The 18,227-nt window shown below is 38.9% G+C and overlaps 1 protein-coding gene across 1 annotated transcript in view; it reads left to right on the top strand.

The window, feature by feature from the left end:
* The window catches only part of LOC104509478 (ankyrin repeat and KH domain-containing protein 1-like), a gene marked incomplete at its 5' end in the record, with an annotated part of 54,820 nt that overhangs the window by 21,373 nt on the left and 15,220 nt on the right, over positions 1–18,227 (top strand). The window contains 5 exon segments of the mRNA XM_010151433.1: positions 2,515–2,602; positions 3,471–3,598; positions 3,843–3,986; positions 4,666–4,768; positions 14,259–15,002. Of these exon segments, the coding sequence (XP_010149735.1) occupies positions 2,515–2,602; positions 3,471–3,598; positions 3,843–3,986; positions 4,666–4,768; positions 14,259–15,002 (1,207 nt within the window).

Genomic DNA, 18,227 nt, shown 5'->3' with positions numbered 1-18,227 from the left:
GGACACCTTTCATGCTCTTTGTCCTGATTTTGATTATCTACGGCAGCTAAAAAAAAAAGTTTCTTTGAAATTTATGGCTATTCCAGGTAAAAGAGAGGATGTGAGTAGACAAAGGCACTGCACCTGCTGAGCTGCTTATTTTGGCTCGTTCTAGATGCCTTCCCTTAAAGCTTGAGTTGATGCTATCTGCTAGCCTTCATTAGGGCTGAACAGAGTTGTGAAGTAATATATTTTATTTTAAGATGAAATTAATTTCGCATTTCTATCTTCAAATGGTAAAAACATCATCAAAATACAGTAACTTTTGAAGATCTACAGCAGGTGGGCACACAAATGGTTTCGTTTGGCTGAACTTATGATGTGTACAGTACTGCAAGTGGTCAGAGTATGTAATAGTTGAAGAGCAAGTTCTGCCTGCTTGATGAGGTGACAGTTGGTTAAACCGGGCAGAATAACTGCATTGCATTTAAATGAGCAAGCCTCCTGACATCCATGTTTAAGACTTCAGCGATGACGTCTGTTAGGAATAGACAATGTTGCAAATAATCTTACTGCTAGTTATCTGAAATGCTATTTGAAAGCAATATAGGATGGCTTTTCCCTACCTTGAATATAGCTAGAATGGCCTAAAATAAATTTTGCGTCTTGCCATCTTTGCTGTTGCATTGATGGGGATTTAGAAATGTTTATTAAATTATTTGGGCAGTGATATTCTGGGCCTGCTCAGTGAGTGAAGTGGTGTTTAGTAGTTCTTTTCATCCATAGCTGCTTTGTGAGTGATTTGCCGACAGTAGCGGGGGTTTGCTGTGCATAAGGCAAACAGCAGTATCTGGCTTTTTATTATTGGCAGTGGCTGAGGAAGGAAAAACTATGCCAAATAGCAGGATAAGCATCAGAGCTCAAGGGCATGCTACTATGTCTCTGACATCATAAGGCTACATCCTAGCATAATTAGCTTTACATGTCCTACAAATATTTCTGACATGCAGACAATCCAAAAGCATGCATATATTTATTGACAGCTAAGCAGACATCTGCTCTAGGATTGGGATCGACCTTTTAAAAAAAAAAAAAAGAGGAGGTGACTCCAGTAGTGTGTAAGGTTTCCTATCTGCCTGGGTGCACCTATGCGTGAAACTACCAAGTAAGCAAAGACATCAGAGCACTGATGTGGAGTTTAAATGTGTGTTAAAGCAGTATACAATAATACAAACTTGTATGAAGGTGCAGGAGCAGAGCGTTTCTCTCTCTGCAAAGCATGTAGGAGAGGGGGTAGTGTAAACCCAGTTACAGCAAGGGCTTGGTTTGTATATTCTGCACAGGGTCAGTCTCCATTAGAAGATCTAGTCGAGAGATTTCTTCCCTGAGCGTATGAACAGAAAGCTAACTTAAGGTGCAGCTTGCAACCAAAGCAAGCCCTATGCAAAGGACATATGCAGAGTTTTCAAGAATACTCAAACTATGGGAAGAAGCTGATTTGTTCTGTCAAATCTATTCTTGTCCTTTTACATTTGTAAATAGCAGTATCATCCACTGTCAGTATTAAATGTTAACTTTCACTGTCAGATACACATGCCATTCCAGAAGTAAATAGTTAATTTAGAGCTTGACTTCCCAGTTATTCAATAAAAAAAAAAAAAAAACCCAAAACCAAAAAAACCCACAAAACCCCACAAACCAATGTCTCAGTATATTATTGATCAGACTGAATATTCAGAGCACAAATAGAACCATTGCCAGGAAGATGATGCTCTCTCCCCTTGTTGTGGGAGGGTATTAGTCAGGATTGTTTGTGCTATTGATCATGCCTATATAGCAGGCAAACTTTCTAGTTCTCTAACTTTCTCATACAGTTGTATTCAACCACATCTTTCCGGTATTCAGAAAATTTTGAATTTGAAAACTGTTCTTGTCGCGCATTCCTTTTTTATTGGTTTATATGATCCTTTTGTCTTCTTTCTGCCTTATTCTCCAGTCCTCTTATTCAGAGACTTTTTTGACTTGCAGTGGTGTGTCTCATTTATTGCTGATCCTCTTCAGCACGTTTTAAAAATCTTGTCTGCACTTCAGACGCTGTTGCAGTTTTGAACGTCTGGCATGCAGCATGTGAAAGCCCCCAGAGTTGTTGCACATAAAGTCATAGTCATTTGTATACTTCCTCATGCAGGATGGTATTTGTGTGAAGTCGTTGTCCCTTTTTGAGGAGGAAACAAACTGTTACTGTTCTCAAGTATGTTACACGTTTGAACACTGCAATAAAAGAGGGTGTGTAAGTAGGGAAGCTTCCTTGTCTGATAACAGCATGGATGTGGTCTTAATGCTTTTTGACAGTGTGATGCCTTATTTAAGGTAACATAAAAATTGATTCCAGTCATCTTATATTGATTACAGTCAGCTTATAAGATAGATCTTCTACTGAGATAGGTAATTCTGGTATTTTCACAAGATGGTTCAAAAGCTGAAGAAATGATACAGTTTTTGCACATTTATAAAACTGTTATTTCTTTATAACAGGAGCATGAATCTGAAGGTGGGAGAACCCCACTAATGAAAGCTGCGCGAGCTGGGCATTTGTGCACTGTGCAATTCCTTATTAGCAAAGGTAAAATACTGGTTTAACTAACTGAAATACTTAAAATGTTGCTTTACAATTCTGTGTGTTTGTGATCCTTCAAAATTAATCTGTTTATGTGTATATGAGCATTTGTCAACCTGCTACGGGTTTTTTGAACTTAATTTAGTTCATGATACAATGAATAACAAAATATTTTGCTAGTACCTTTTCTTACTCTGTTGCATTGATTAATAAATAGATTTGAAGTACAGTAAGTTGGTTAGGTTGGATGTAAGGAAGAAATTCTTCACAGAGAGGGTGGTGAGGCACTGGAACAGGTTGCCCAGAGAAGCTGTGGATGTCCCATCCCTGGATGTCTTCAAGGCCAGGCTGGATGATGCTTTGAGCAACCTGGTCTAGTGGAAGGTGTCCTTGCCCATGGCAGAGGGGGGGAACTAGATGATCTTTAAGGTCCCTTCCAACCCAAACCATACTATGAAATATTTCAGTTTCTTAAAAAGCATTCCCTCCTTCAGAAAAAACACAACCTCAAGTACTGTCTGGAACAGTAATAATTGCACCATGCAGTGATGCTGATAAAAGCGTAGAATGAAAATTTACCAGTTGTGCTTTGTACCCCATAAGTGTTCCCTCTTTCTCACCAGCTATGGAGCCCACTGTTACTACTGCCTTGGCTTTACATGATGGGGAGGATGATGTTTAGAAGCCATCAGTTACTCAAAATCCCTTGCTTTTACCCTAGAAGTGTGTATGAAAATGAGAATTAGGAAGATTAGAAAAGTTTATCCCTATTCCAGAAAGTACTTTCGATATACTTGTATATCGAAAGTATACTTGTCGATACTTTCTTCTGAAAAGAATTTCCTTGTGATTAATTTGAGATGTGTCTCTACAGGTGCCAACGTTAACAGGGCTACAGCTAACAATGACCACACTGTGGTGTCACTGGCCTGTGCTGGGGGCCACCTGGCAGTTGTTGAGCTCCTTCTGGCGCATGGGGCAGATCCTACTCATCGGCTCAAGGTATTCACTTCCAACTGTGCAGTTGGGTATCCCTGCCCATGGCAGGGGGGTTGGAACTAGATGATCTTTAAGGCCCCTCCCAACCCAAACCATTCTGTGATTATCATAGGTACTGAAAGAACCACGTAGTTATTTTAATAGATTAGTAAATGTGCAATTTTAAATGGTCTAATTTATATCTTGCGTGCTATACCAGGTGTCAAAATTCATCTTCTGGTTTTTTATTTCCAAAATATCACTTCAGGATGGCTCAACAATGCTCATTGAAGCTGCCAAAGGTGGACATACAAATGTTGTTTCTTACTTGCTGGATTACCCAAACAATGTTTTGTCGGTTCCTGCAGCAGACTTGTCTCAGCTCACACCTCCATCTCAGGATCAGTCTCAGGTAAGGCATAAGGCTTTTCATTTTTCTTTTAAATATCACCGTGACCGTTGCAAAGAAGCACTTACTTAGCAGTTGACTTCTGAAGTTAATTTAAATGTAAACTTACATAGTGAGAAAAATTAAAAATATCTACGTGTTTGACAGTGGTAGAATGAGAAAGTTGATTGGCAGTGTCCTGAAGAGTGCCTGAAATTTGTTCCCTTTCCTGCTTCTTACATGGGGTAGTCCCAAAACTAGTAATTCAAAATAATATTATGTTCTTGGTTGTTTCCTTAGTATTTTGTTTCAGCAGTTCTAAATCTTCGTGACAGCACCCCTCAGATGTTCTTGCTGAATTTGGTTGTTAGATGCAAGAAAATATATTGTGTAAATTTAGAATTCTGGCAACTGGAGAGGTAGCTTTCCAGTGGAGTTACTTGATTAAAGGACTAAAGATGTTAACAGGTTTCTAGCTTACACAGCTCAGGATTTTGTGAAGACTAACATTAATTTTGACATATTATCCACAATAAAATATCATCAGACAGGTCGTATCAAGAGGTAGGTAGCATAACATACATAGTTCAGGAAGAGTGGAATGGAGGGTCTGCTGTAGATGTATCTTTGTATTAACACTTCAAGAGCTGGTCCATTCAAAAGGCTTTTTTATCTGAGTGTGTGTCTGTGGGTTTGTTTTAAGGTCCCACGTGTACCAGTGCATACGCTTGCTATGGTTGTACCTCCCCAGGAACCTGACAGAACCCTTCAAGAGAACTCGCCACCTCTCTTGGGAGTGGTGAAAGGTTAGTATGTAGCCATTCCGAGAACATATGCCATTTGGAAACTGGTAGGCTGGGGGCAACTTTATCAGAGCTTATGCATAGTATAGGTCACTCCATCAGTTTTTGAACACCTCTAATGAAGTGTAACTTAAAAGTATTTTATGTAGTGTGTAGTTTTGCTTATTTTCCTGTATTCTACAGTATAGTAACACCGGTTATTCTAATTTTATTATGCTTATTCTAATTTATTAAAATTATGCTTATTCTAATTTTTGAAGAAAGTGACAGTGTTAAGTGCCATAATGCAGACTGATAAACACTAATAAACTCTAGGTGTGGTGTTAACTTTCGGATGTCATACATTGGTTGTCTAGAATAGTTGCAACTATCGTCCATGAACTTGATATATCAACTTTTCTCTGCTCCTACAGTAGGAATGCAAACTGTAAAAAGCCAGTGCAGATCTACTTACAGGAGGATTTTTCTTGCATAGATAATAGTACTTTTTGTAAGAAATCATAACATGAGCATTTTTGCTTTGAACGTGGTTGAACTGTCTGGTTGAAACTGTTGGCAGGCATTAAACACAAATGTAGCAGTTTGTTTCCAGCTATAGATTCTGTAACAAGTTCTTCATGTCAGCTCAGAAAGAGAAGCAGATTCAAGTGGAAACTTACAAACTGCTGCTCCTAATGATTTACAGTTTTGGATGGGGTTATTAAATATTATAGTATCCAAAGCTCTACTAGCCTTACTTAATTCCTTTAGTCTAGAAATGCTCAGTGATTCCTAAAACAAACGAACAAAAAACCCAGGGGCACAAGTGAAGACAGAAAAAAATTGTGTACCTCATGGTGCTGAAGTGTGCAGCTGTGACACTCTCCATGCATGATGCCACGTGTGTGACTTCTCAAATGCAGTTACTGTATCATTCTCCTAGGTCATGCACCACTTGATATTTTGGTGTTCATAACCAAGTACAAGACAAATTGCAACTTTCGGTTCAAATAAAACTGCAAGAATCTACACTCCAGGATGTGTGTGCCCTTACAGTTAAATAACTAATAATATTGCAAAGTGGGTTAGAGTTCTGGAAGTACATTATGATGTGTGGGAATCAGTAAGACTAAGTCAGTTGAGACTAAGTCAGAGGATTAAAGTTATAAGCTGAAAGTCTAATGTTATTTGATCAAATTATGAAAAGCATATACTTGACTGTAGTTTAAGAAATAGCTCTCATTAAAAAAAAGCCTTCTTGCAAATGCCTGCACATACTTCAGGCATGTTTTCAGCAGTACTGCAAGTGGTGTTAGAACTAGCCCAGAGATCTAGTTGTTCTCAGTGTTCAACATGCTTCATGCATGTCAGTGAAACTAATCTGGGTTGCGTTGCAAGAGGTGTAGCAGTCCAAAATGTGTCATTGTGCTGATGAAGCGTTCCTGAAAACTTTGTGTGTAAAGCTCTTGTGTCTCAGATCTTTAGGCGGAAAATGGTATTTTTGAGATAAACACTGTGTGATCATTGTAGTGATACAACTGCTACTTCGGCTGTGATAGTTAGGGTTCTTCGCTGAACTAATATTTGTAACTTGTTATACACACATGGCTTTAATATACCCAGCTTGAATCGTTACAAGTCTTGGGAGACAAGGGGCAAAAGAGGGTGTGAATAAAGGCATGCTCGTTATTTCTTGGGCAGGGGGTGGGGAGCAGTCTTAAGTTGTTATGTAACAAAATCACTTATTCTGGGGAAGACAGATTTCTTGCCTTCACAGTTAGAAGCAGCCCCCTGAGTTTTTGTATGAATGCTTAACTACTGGGAGAAAGGAGAAGAGTACTTGGCCTTCCTAACCTCAATGCAGTCTGGTTTTTAAGGACCTGTATTAGTTTTGCAAGACATAGAGTAGTAACAACTTGATTCCTGAGGAGGTCTTGACAGGTTGAGTGTAAAACTAGAATACCCTTGTATATTGTTGTTACGGTTCAAATACGGTGTGGGGTTTTTCAAGAGGAATTCAGAGATTAATCCTGAATTACATTATTATTCTTCAATAAAGTAAGGAGGTGTATGGAATAGTTTCCGTTTCAATAATTATTTTGACAAAGGATTTAATATCAATGTTTAGGAACTGAAAATAGAAACATTTCAGTGCTGACAGTGAATTTAGACTGATAAAGGTGATACACAAAGATGGTAGCCTCCAGAAGAACTGAAGAACAGGTTGAAAGAAGAAGCAGAATTAGCTTACGAGACTGAACAGATCTCAACTGTTATGTGTTTAGATAGGTTTGGTTTTCATAAACTATGTTTAGCATGTGTCTGTTGTGTCCATGTAAAAGTGAAATCCCAGTGAAGTTCAGCTCTTTGTGCGCTTGTGGGGAGAGGCACAAGATCTTTTTTTTGGTGTTTTGTACTTGCTGTTGCCCTCGCTTGAATGTGGTCAGGATTGCCCAGCAACCAGCAGCAGTTGTGATGCAGTGGCTCAACTTGGAGTCTTTTGGCTAGAAGGTACAAACGTGCTATTTCTGCAGGACTGGGGGGGTCTGCCTTGCTTTACACTGTGAGGGGTGTAAAACACAGTGGCTGTGATGCAGCTCCAAGTGGGCCTGCGTCTGATTCCCTGGGACGAGGGGGTCTCTGCCCAGCAAACAAACTGGTCAGAAGGAATGCTGTTGGATTTCTTCAGGAAAACAGCTGGTGTCATAGTGTTGCTGTTGATAATACTTTGTATGATTACCAGTTGGCAAGCTGATGTTTTATAATAGTTGGTTCTGAAGCTCCCAGTGGTGTCTGTGGTTCTGCCTTAGCCTTTTACAGAGAGTGCCTGGCGAGCGCAGTGGCTTGAACCCAGGACACGTTTTTAGAACATGATTAAATAAGAAGCAACATGAGGGTGAAACAAGGGAATGCTCAGGAGCTCTGTGGGAAAGCAGCAGGATTGTTTTTCTTAGTAAAAATATTTTTACTATGTAAGGTGTTTTTAAACACGTCAAAATCTGAAGTAGTTTGTTTTTGGAGACTGAGATATCACTTATTTTGTAAGTTTTTCTCCAGATTTGTTTTACTGCTAATCTGAAATTGTGCTTACACATTAACTAATTGGCCTTAACTGAGTGCTTAAAACCTATCAACATGCTGTCATTAGACTTGTCCACTGTTGTTTTTAAGTTGGCAGTAACTTGCAGCATTTCTCATTTGGGTTGCATGTTTTTTTTAGAATTTCACATGATAGACTTAAGTTATTCACATGAAAGCTCCCCACATCTGCCTTCGGTCCCTAGGAAGGAGACCATAGTTCCCTTCAAGTTGAGTAGGATTTTTGGAATCTGTAAGCTTTTAAAGCTTAGGCCTTCAATATACAGTATCCCCTGTATCCCCATGCTAAATCTAACAGGCTAATGGCTTGGAGAAATGAAAGAAAAACAAACTCCATTTAGTTCAATAGCTACAGATTCAATAAATATTTTTTACTCCACTATCTGACTCATGCCTAATACTGAGATCTCGTACACTGTGTGATTTAATTGAAACAGAGCCAGGTTAACAGTAGAACTAATAAGATCATATTGTTTTCATTAAGGTGAAGGCAGTAAAAAAGCAAGCAAGTTTATATTCTTGCTTTTCCATTCTGACTGCTTTCAGACTTTCCAACTGCACAGTCTAGCTGCCTGTTTATTGTTTTCTGTGCTTCCAAATTCTTCTGATTAACTCTTAGCATTTCCTCTCTATTTTCTGACAGCTGACCCAGTTATCTGGGGTGAGTTACCAAGTGAAATACCTTGTGGCTTTTTGCTTCACTAATACTTTCTTAGTAGACTTAGACTTGTTATTCTTTTATGCAAATCTGCAAAGTAGTGCAGGCAGATGATTTAAAAACAAGACAAGCATAAAAAATATTTTCACAATGGTTGGTGAAATGCTGGTCCTTTTGATGCTCTAGTCACCTCCTTGCCACCAGCTAATCACATCGTAGCAATTTTCCAGTCAGATACCATCAAGCCACCAGAGGAAACTGCGAAGAAGACTAAGACTGGAAAGTAACTCAAATTCTTGATTGTCAGAAAATTGGGTGAAGTTTGGCTTGGTTTCAGCCATGTAACCATTGCCTGTTGGATGTCAGTACACCTATTCCCTGCAACTTTTCCATAGAAACAGCTGCAGGAGTGATAAAGATTGGTAAAAATGCGGCATGGTTCACAGGAGGAATGTAGCAAAAATAAAAACTCCTCTCATCATTCAGCCTTCCACAAATAGTCCTGTTCTTTGCAAACAAGAATTGTATTGAAAAACAATGTAGCAGATGAATTTACTTATAGTAGACTATATTTTTTTACCCAGTTAGCTACATTATGTAATATTGCATCTGTTTGTATATGAATTGATTGTTTCCCGTGTTCTTAGAGCTGAATTTCTTACTGATATGGATTACAGTTGAAGACAGAATTTCCATGAGAATTCAATATTGAGCTCATCTTATTCCTGTTCATGAGGCTGGTGAATTTTAATTGCAGACTGCAAAGCTAACTCTTGACTTGTGAATGAAAACAGATTTGTAAAAAACCCTGAAGTGCAAGAACAGTGGACAAGCAATTTTGTTAACAAAGCACAAAGATCTTAAGATTTGTGCTTCCTGACATCTGCCTTTTATGAAGTGAGGAACAAGCTGAATCTGGTTTTTTGTTTGTTTTGGGGTTTTTTTTTGAAGTTCTAGGTAATATTACCTATCAAAATGACATAGTGATTCATACAGATTTATATACTGGGTATTGCATCCATCAGAGAAGATGTTTTTGATTGTACAGATGTATATCACACAGATGACTTTTTCTTGCTGTCTTCCCTCCCCCCTTTTTTCCCCCCCCCCCCCCCCCCGGAAAAACCTTTTGGAATTGAACTGTTTAGATTTGGTTCCATTGTGTTTTGGTTTTTTGGGGTGGGGTGGCCGTGTTTTTTGGTGTGTGTGGTTTTGTTTGGTTTTGTTGGGGTTTTTTTTCCCATTTAACAACTCTAGAAATTGAGGAGCTGTCAAGAAGTCCCATAATTTCATCTAGTAAGTGCAACTATTTCAGGTGGTGACCAGGATGAAAAACCCTAAACTGAAATGCCAGTTGTGTTGACAGGAACTACCTGCAGAGTATAATGGAATGTGAAAACAAACCTTTGATCTTACTAATTTTCTGAGAAGACCTTAAAAATAAAGGAGTGATTTTTTTTTTCCCCTTAAACTTTTGTTGTATTTTAGAACAAGAAACAAAAGTCCATCCTTTCTAACGCATCAGTTGGTGCTTTTAGGGTAAGATCTAGGGCTTTGTTTATGTAAGAAAATTACTTAGCTACTTCATGTTTCTTAAATGCACGCTTCTTTCACTGAGGCATTTACTTGAGTCCTCACACTTGCAGAGGACAGCGCGAGTACTTGCCTGAGCTACTACTGTAGAGTACGAGGCAGTCGTTTGGATGTTAGCAAATTAGTACGAGGATGTCATTTTAAATGTTAGATGTAGATGCCCCATCCCTGGATGTCTTCAAGGCCAGGCTTGATGTGGCTTTGAGCAACCTGGTCTAGTGGAAGGTGTCCCTGCCCATGGCAGGGGGTTGGAACTAGATGATCTTTAAGGTCCCTTCCAACCCTAACCATTCTATGATTCTGTGATTCTATGTACCTACATTTGGAAGTAGGTCGATGTAACAGCAATGTCATTGGGATCAATAAGGCAGTTTTAGGTAGGTTTATTTTGACCATTAGCATCTCACCTGTCCTGCTTCTATTTGTTGTGAAAGGGCATATAAATTCTTTCTTAGGAGAAGATGACATCCTATGGATTAGAAGTCAGGGCTAGAAGAGCAAGTTCCTCAAGAGTCACAAGCACATAGGATGAAATATACGTATCAGACTTGTTCTCAGGCAGCACCCTTATAAAGAGTGAATGTGTTTTAAGCAAATTTAAATTAGAAGAGTCTAATTGCTTAGGAGAGCCACCTGAGGACTATCCAAATGCTTGCTTACAGTGTTGGGGTCCTTTAAATGTTACTTGCAGCCAGAAGGCATTTAGAACTGATAATGGTGTCCTCCAGTAATGGTGCATGGGGGATGCTCATCTGGGTGAACGGATTCAGGTACTTAAGGGTTTATCTACAGTATACAGGAGATTTCCGTAGAAAACATTTATCTCTCATTTCCTGGAGAGAATAAGAAGTCAGAGAAATGGATGGGAAGCTGTGTATGTGCACAGTAGGTCTTACCCTGAGGTGTGTGTTGGTCAAAACCTGGCTGAAGACATGTGAGTGCACTGCAGGAATGGTGGTGAAGGCTGAGTTGGTCAGGAACCAGAACCTGTGGTCATATAGAAATATAAATGAAAGAGCAACGGGTACTGCTCTTCACAAATTAAATTGGGAAACAGTTGTTTCCTTACTCTGCGACTTTCCTGGCATGCCCATAACCACTCTGGGTTTTCTGTCAACTGAACAACTTTGTCCTGTAATCATTTTACCTGATGGCATGTGGTTTTCGTGTAGCAACATTGCATTTCATTGGTCCTCAGTCTTCATTTCATGCTAAACAAGTCTCCTAAAAGTGGACAAAACTGTTGCTTTAGAGGCTAGATTGACTACTTAACATTGCTAGGTTTAATCTTGTAGTAGGTTGGTTGTGTAGAAGATTAATGCTCCACCAAAGAGATAAATGAATAAAATAAAAAAAAAGTTGAAGTAATTATGATCTGGTCTATGATTAGATTTTTATGTCTTACTGCACTTTACATATTTCAAAAGTGAAAGTGTAAAATAGTGTCTTGTTCATAATTATTTACTAAAATTGGCACAGTATTTTTCAGGATATTGTAATATATAAGAGATTTGGAAAAAACAGGAAACTGCTACTTTTAAATACTTACAATGTTGATATAATTTATTACAGTGCTTACATATTCAAAACTACCAACAGCATCTTCTCCACCTCTGGTTGAACTGGCTGTTCAGTGCATGTCAGTTTAGCAGAACTTTATTCCTACCACTTGTCCTCCATACCCCCAAGATTACATGTTGCAACTATTTTCTGGCATGGAAAGGGAGATATGGACCTGAAAAGTGGCCCTGCTAACTAATTAGAAGCTGATTAAAGTAAATCTCTGCACCTCTTCTAGAACTTGAGAGCCCAGCTCTTCACTTGCTCGTTTTCTAATGTCTGGCTTCAGACACTGTCCCAGCTTTCTGTGCTGAGGTGCTGTGTGGGCAGCGCTACCCACTGCAAGACCAGCCTTGGCTTCTCTACCTGGGCCAAGTCTTCATACAAGGCTGTACTTCTGCTCTTTGCTTTCTCTTGTGCTTGTAGAAGGGTTTTCCTGTGGCAGGCTTCATTTCTCCACAGATGGGACTAAGCTGGGAGGGGCAATATTGGTACTTTATTATTTGAGGGCTCTTTGAACTGCAGCTCTTCTTTCCTGTAGGGCAACAGAAACTGTTCAGAGCTGTTAGGTTGTGGGAACGCTTTGTGTTAGGATGGAAATGATAGATACGGTATCCTTAGGAATGAAATTAAACAGAGCAGTGCCAAGGGTTTCCCATCTTAGTGGTGTCTTAAAGGCAGGGTTAATTTGCAGTCAGGTTGTATAATGTTTCTGCTCCTTGAGCAGTGCAGCAGCTTCATTTCAAGAGACACCAGTTGAATTGCATTTATTTCTAACAAAGATACAGACAAGCATTTCACAGATTTTTTTTTTTTTTTTTAAATGACTGCAATTACATTTTTTAAGAGTGGTCTATAAGACTTAGGATGTAATCACACATTTTAAGATGAAAGGTTGACATATAAACCCTAAGTGCACCACAAAGCCAAGTTACTAGCAGCTACTTGAACTAAATATCCACGAGCCAGCACAAATCAAGTTAGAGCTAAACTTTAGTCAAATTCTCTATTGTCTTCTGAGAAATTTTCTTGGGGCTCATTTAGGGTTCAGAGAGAAAATAATAGTAGTGGTTGTTACTCTGCTGGAACTACTGACCTGTACAAGGCACACATGTAAAGTACTTTGCTTTCTGAAGGGTGTCTACAGTGTTGGTGGGATGCTGGCATATTTCCTGTGACTATTAAGATTTTTGTTGTTTCCCTTAAATTTAAGTATGATCTGCTTTCACTCCAGAGAGTCTGATGAAGGGATTCAGCACAGAGTTGCTTCAATTCTATTTTAATATTTGTTCTTTCTCTTTGTAAGAGAAAATTCTTACATTTGTTTGCTTTTTCAATTAGTTCCTCACAAAAAGTTTCTTTTCAGAATGGGATATGTGACTCCTGTTTTGATAGCAATGTGAAATGAAATCGGCTGTGAATTAGTATTTTGGTGAAGGAAGGTCCAGAGAGAAATAAATTGGTGTTTTAGGAAACATAAGTGACTGATCTGGGACTTAGTTATTGCATCCAGATTTTCACTCAGCTGTGTGATGTTTAAGTTAAGCCATGACTCAAACTGTAGATAACTTAAATTCCCGTTTTAATGATTAGTAGTATGGGTCTGCTTTGTAAATACTCAACATTTTGTTTTGGTGTGTTGTGGTGTGTGTTGTTTTTTTTTTTTTTTAAGCTACATATTTGGGTGTAGCAAAGGGGTATTAGTGCAGAAAATTATTTGATCAGGCTAAAACCTTCTACATTTGTAATTAAAGTTTCTTACACTGAAGTCATAATTAAAATTTCAGCACTTAATAGATTCCTTTTAGCAAGATCTGACTGGAGGTTTCACAGGCATGGCTTTTGGGAAAGCGGCCTTCGGTTGCCTGAAGGCAGGGAGCACTCAGAGAAGCTCTGCCCTGGCTTGATGTTCCTTGCTAGATTTGTGTTGAAGTCCTGATAGTGAGCTGAGTTGTTAATTTGTTGCTGGAGAGAGAGAGGCAAACAGGCTGTTAATTTTGTCTCAGAACTTTTAAGAAGGTGCTAAAGCTTTGAAACATTTTGCATACATTAAGTCTCTGCTGGCAAGATTCTGTTTGTAGTGTAAAGACAGAATGCTGTAATGCTGCAGTGTTTGGAGAAATACTGTTTCAAAATAGTGATCTTACTGCAGAGTTAGTTTTCTCTCAGATATACACTACTTTTGATTGTAGCCTTGATGTTGGAAGTTAGCTTCTGGAAAATAGTCTGTTGAATTGCTCTGCACACCAGGGCAACTTTGGGAACTCAAGTTATGTAAACTGCCTTGCTCTTCTTGCTGATTTCACTTTCCAGACACATTGTCATTTATGCCTGAAACCATAGAGGTTCCTTACTCTGTAAGATTAAAACAGCTGTGTTCAACAGCATATTAGGGTCAGTACTGAAAATTCCAGCTATATGCCTTGTCCTTTCTTGTCTTAACATGGAGCATAGGGGTTACCTTTCTGTGGTTTGACAGATGTGCAGTGTTAGTTGTAAAGATTTTTTTTTTTTTTTTTTTTTTTTAAATTCTTGGTGGGTGAGAGGGGAGGTTTTGGGTTATCTTCAGCATGGCATTTTTTCAAACATTTTTCATGTGCTTAGGTGCATCCAAGCAGAAGTCAAGTTCCCTGCAGGTAGCAGATAAGGACCTACTGCCACCTTTTCACCCATACCAGCCTTTGGAATGCATAGTAGAAGAGACTGAAGGCAAGCTGAATGAACTTGGACAGAGAATTAGTGCTATTGAAAAAGCACAACTTAAATCATTGGAATTAATTCAAGGTGAACCTTTAAATAAAGATAAGATTGAAGAACTTAAAAAGAACAGAGAAGAACAAGTACAGAAGAAGAAGAAAATATTGAAGGAGCTGCAGAAGGTGGAAAGGCAGTTGCAGATGAAAACCCAACAGCAGTTTACCAAAGAATATTTGGAGACCAAAGGTCAGACAGACACTCCACTTCCCCTGCAGCAGCAGTGCCCACTTACAGGGGTCTTCCCAGAAGTGGAAGCCGATAAGGGTCTGCCAGAGGATAACTTTTCAGGGTTACCTCAGGTTGACACAATCTTGTCTAAAGATGACGAGCAACAACAGTCTCCACCACCTGCTGAACAAATAGAGTTTGTCCCTATCCAGCCTTTGCCAGCACCGCAATGTAATTTTTCTGGTAATTTAGGTTATAATGGGACACAGTCTCTTGAACTTCAGAAAGCATTAGGGAATCAGCAGAATGTAGGACAGCAGCAACAAATTGCTGGGCAGGGGCTCTTAGTTCAAGAACCAGACGGATTAATGGTTGCCACTCCAGCACAGACGCTTACCGACACTCTTGATGACCTAATAGCAGGTGGGTTAAGAAATATACCTGTTTTTGCATTAATTTGTGTGCTCAGTTTTCCCTCTCTCTCCTTCCCTCCAAAACATCTTGGGTTTTTCCAGTTTGGGAATACTTGCTTAAGAATAAAGTTCTTGATTAGTGCTATTAATCCTAACAGTGACTTCCAATTCTAACATGAGACTTTTAAATCTTTTTTTCCAAAGTTGAAAACTTCCTGTACTGGAGACCTGTTTTGGTCCTTTTGGCCTCATCTTTTTCTGTGCTTCTTTAAAAAGCCTTGCCATGAGTGATTAGTACTGCCCATTAGGAAACCTGAAGGTGTGACCGTTTTATATCTTCTGTAGCATTTTCTGTACAGGCTTATATCTCAGTGACTTTCTTCAGTGTAGTAGCCATCTCCTGAAAAAGCCAAATTATTGTCACTTGTATGGACAAATGTGTCCCTCTCCTTGCTACTCGAGGCATCGCTATGGTTAAAACACAACGTGGCATTAGCACACAGTCACACAGTCCTCTAATGGCTTGTATTTTCAGAATACACTCTAAATCCTGGTTGTTATACAGGAATGTCTGCTTGTTAGATACAACGTATGGCAAAAATGTGTCCTGTTAGCTTGGATGAAAAGCAAAAATTCAAACATTCTTCCATTTATTGATATCCGTGTGAAGAGGAGTGGAAGTTCCCACACGTGGGCTGTGTGAGTCCCCTTGGGGAAAAAGAGGTATTGTTTTGGTTGACTGTTACATGGATTTGACTAGGATTGATGTTTGCTGGTGGAGGTATGTAGGCTATAGCCAGTTTTTTTTGGTCTGGAGTTTTTTTAATTCACTGCTTTTGAACTTTTCTTTGCACCTTGTGTCTGACCCTCAGCCCTTATTTTCCTGTCATGTCCCATCCCCTCCATCCCTGTCCCCACCCTGTTTTAAAGTTCATTTCAAGGTTACAGAAATGTGTGCTAAGACCTTTTGCCAGCCATTCCTGTGAACTTTTACAATGGTAATTGCATCAAGCTCATGCAAGTGGAGACTACCTGCAACGTTACATCCTCCTACGGAAACCATAGTTGGTGGAATAGTGTTACAGAGCAACAGTCTTAGTTCCTTCTTTTCTGTCATGGCATGCCTCCTTCCTCCATTCTACATTGCTCTTCAGAGTATTGAGCTAACATTATAGGAAAAATGCAAGATTTTTATTACTCAGGATTTAATACTGGAGTGTGTGAGGAGAGAAATTTGAATGCTTAATGCAAAACATAATCAACAAGGTGCTTAATCTGTGGAGTAGTTCCTGTTGTTGACAGTTTAACATATCTAGCACAAGACCATGTAGTACATAAACACCCTTTCATGGTTAGCAGCTGTGTATTAAATCCAAAACATTCAGTGCACCCAAAATGAAAAACTACTGCAGTCAGCTGAGGGAGAGAAATGTGCCATTTGGAAAAAAAAAAAAATTTGCAAACAACTAGAAAAGCTTCAGCTTCAAAATAATTTTTAAAAAAGTCTGGATAGACGTGTTCATTTCTGAAACACTTCACTGTTTTTGCTGAGTAATTAAAGACATTTTTTGCTAAGAAGTTAGTTTTACTGATTTTAAAAATCAATACAAATTGCATGCTTTTCTACAACTATTAGAAGCTATATTTACAGAAATGCAAGTCAAACTTCAGTTGTCCAATTCTAGAGGTTTCTGCAGAAAGATTATGTTGCTTTTCTGAAATATATTTCCTTCTGTAATTAAGTTTGTTTTACTTCCCTCTCCCTCCAAATATTGTTGGAAGAGAATTAGATATTTTTTTCACTTTTTAAATCGCTGTCTGAAAGTGACCCCTGTGTAAATTACAGTCCTAGTATGTCTCAAATTTATGTCCATTTAAAAACAAACTGTAAATCTACCAGGTCATACTCCCAAACTCTTTGATCCATATTTAAAATGCACTTCACCTTTTTCCACAAACTTGCTCATTAAGGACTCTTAATTTTGTAAAGACGTTTTGAGCAATAGAAACTGTTGCTAGACCTGGTTTTTACATGTGTGCTACAGATGCCAGATAAGATTAAGGGGCTTGTGCCTGGTGCATGGGAAGTCTGTCTCTTAGAGATGTTGTCTCCCGCAATCAGGTGTGCCGAAGTCTCCCTTGATCAACGTAACACTGGTGGAGCTGCAGTAGTGGGGGTGAGTGACTCTCTAAAGAGTCATACCTCATATAGAAGAGGTATGTCCTGCTGGGTATTCCAGTTTGTATTGGGTCTGCTTAACAGAAGTGTTAAATTGGCCTGTTGCACTCTGCACTGAAATACCCTTTTCTGTTGCTCTAAGCCTGAGTTGAAACTAGTTGTAAGGGAGAACTTGCATTTCTGCAAAGCTGCAAATCTTTATTTTGCTAACTTAATTGTGACAGCATACATAAATTGAGTATTTATCTTGCCAGCCTGCTGGCATAATCCATCAGCTGCTAGGTGTTGAGAGGGTTGATGCCAAGGTGTGAAGTGCTGGAAGTCTTGCTGTCAGTCAGTCACTGGTAAGTGTGTACCTGAGTCCCCCCTTTCATAAGGCTATGCAGAAATAGCCGAGTAACCTTTGCAGAGTCAGATAAAACCTAAAAATGAAGCAGCTCTTTCCACTCCAGAATGTTTTGGTTGTAATGGAGTTTATTTAGATGCACTGAAGCAACTAATCTTGTCTTTGAAGTTGTGACATATTAAAGTCAAAATTTTAATTGGTTTTCAAAAGAGAGAGAGATGTGCAGTTTACACTGGGAAGCAATAAATTATTTTGGATTGCATCTTCCAATAGAGGAGAACATTTTGAATCTAATTTTCATTACTCAGTACACATTTGGTTTCATGAAGCATCTAGTCTTGCATTTCAGTTCGCATGCATTTACTGTAATAGATTTCTTACATGGTAGTATCTCAGTTGAGGCTTTCTTGCTGTTTTAGGGTATGCAAGTTGAGGAACTTTACTTTTTGCTAGGTTTTGTCTCTACTTGGAATATTTTTATTCCTGTTTGTTCTACTCAGCTGCCTGCTGAGTAGAGGTGGCATCTCTGTGTTCTTCTGTCTGACTTTCCTCTTGCGAGCTCCCATTTGTATACTGAAATTCCAGGATGTTTTGAGAAACTTTAACTGTTACTTGCTTTGGAAGTTCTGGTTGTTGTTGGTTATACAGAATTATGATATTTTAAGGTAATGTTTTGGAAGGTGACATCTGAGGCACTGTATTTAGGATTG

Source organism: Eurypyga helias, unplaced genomic scaffold (genome assembly GCF_000690775.1).
Source record: "Eurypyga helias isolate BGI_N326 unplaced genomic scaffold, ASM69077v1 scaffold14675, whole genome shotgun sequence".
NCBI lineage: Eukaryota > Metazoa > Chordata > Aves > Eurypygiformes > Eurypygidae > Eurypyga > Eurypyga helias.
This window is presented reverse-complemented; position numbering and strand designations above follow the sequence as displayed.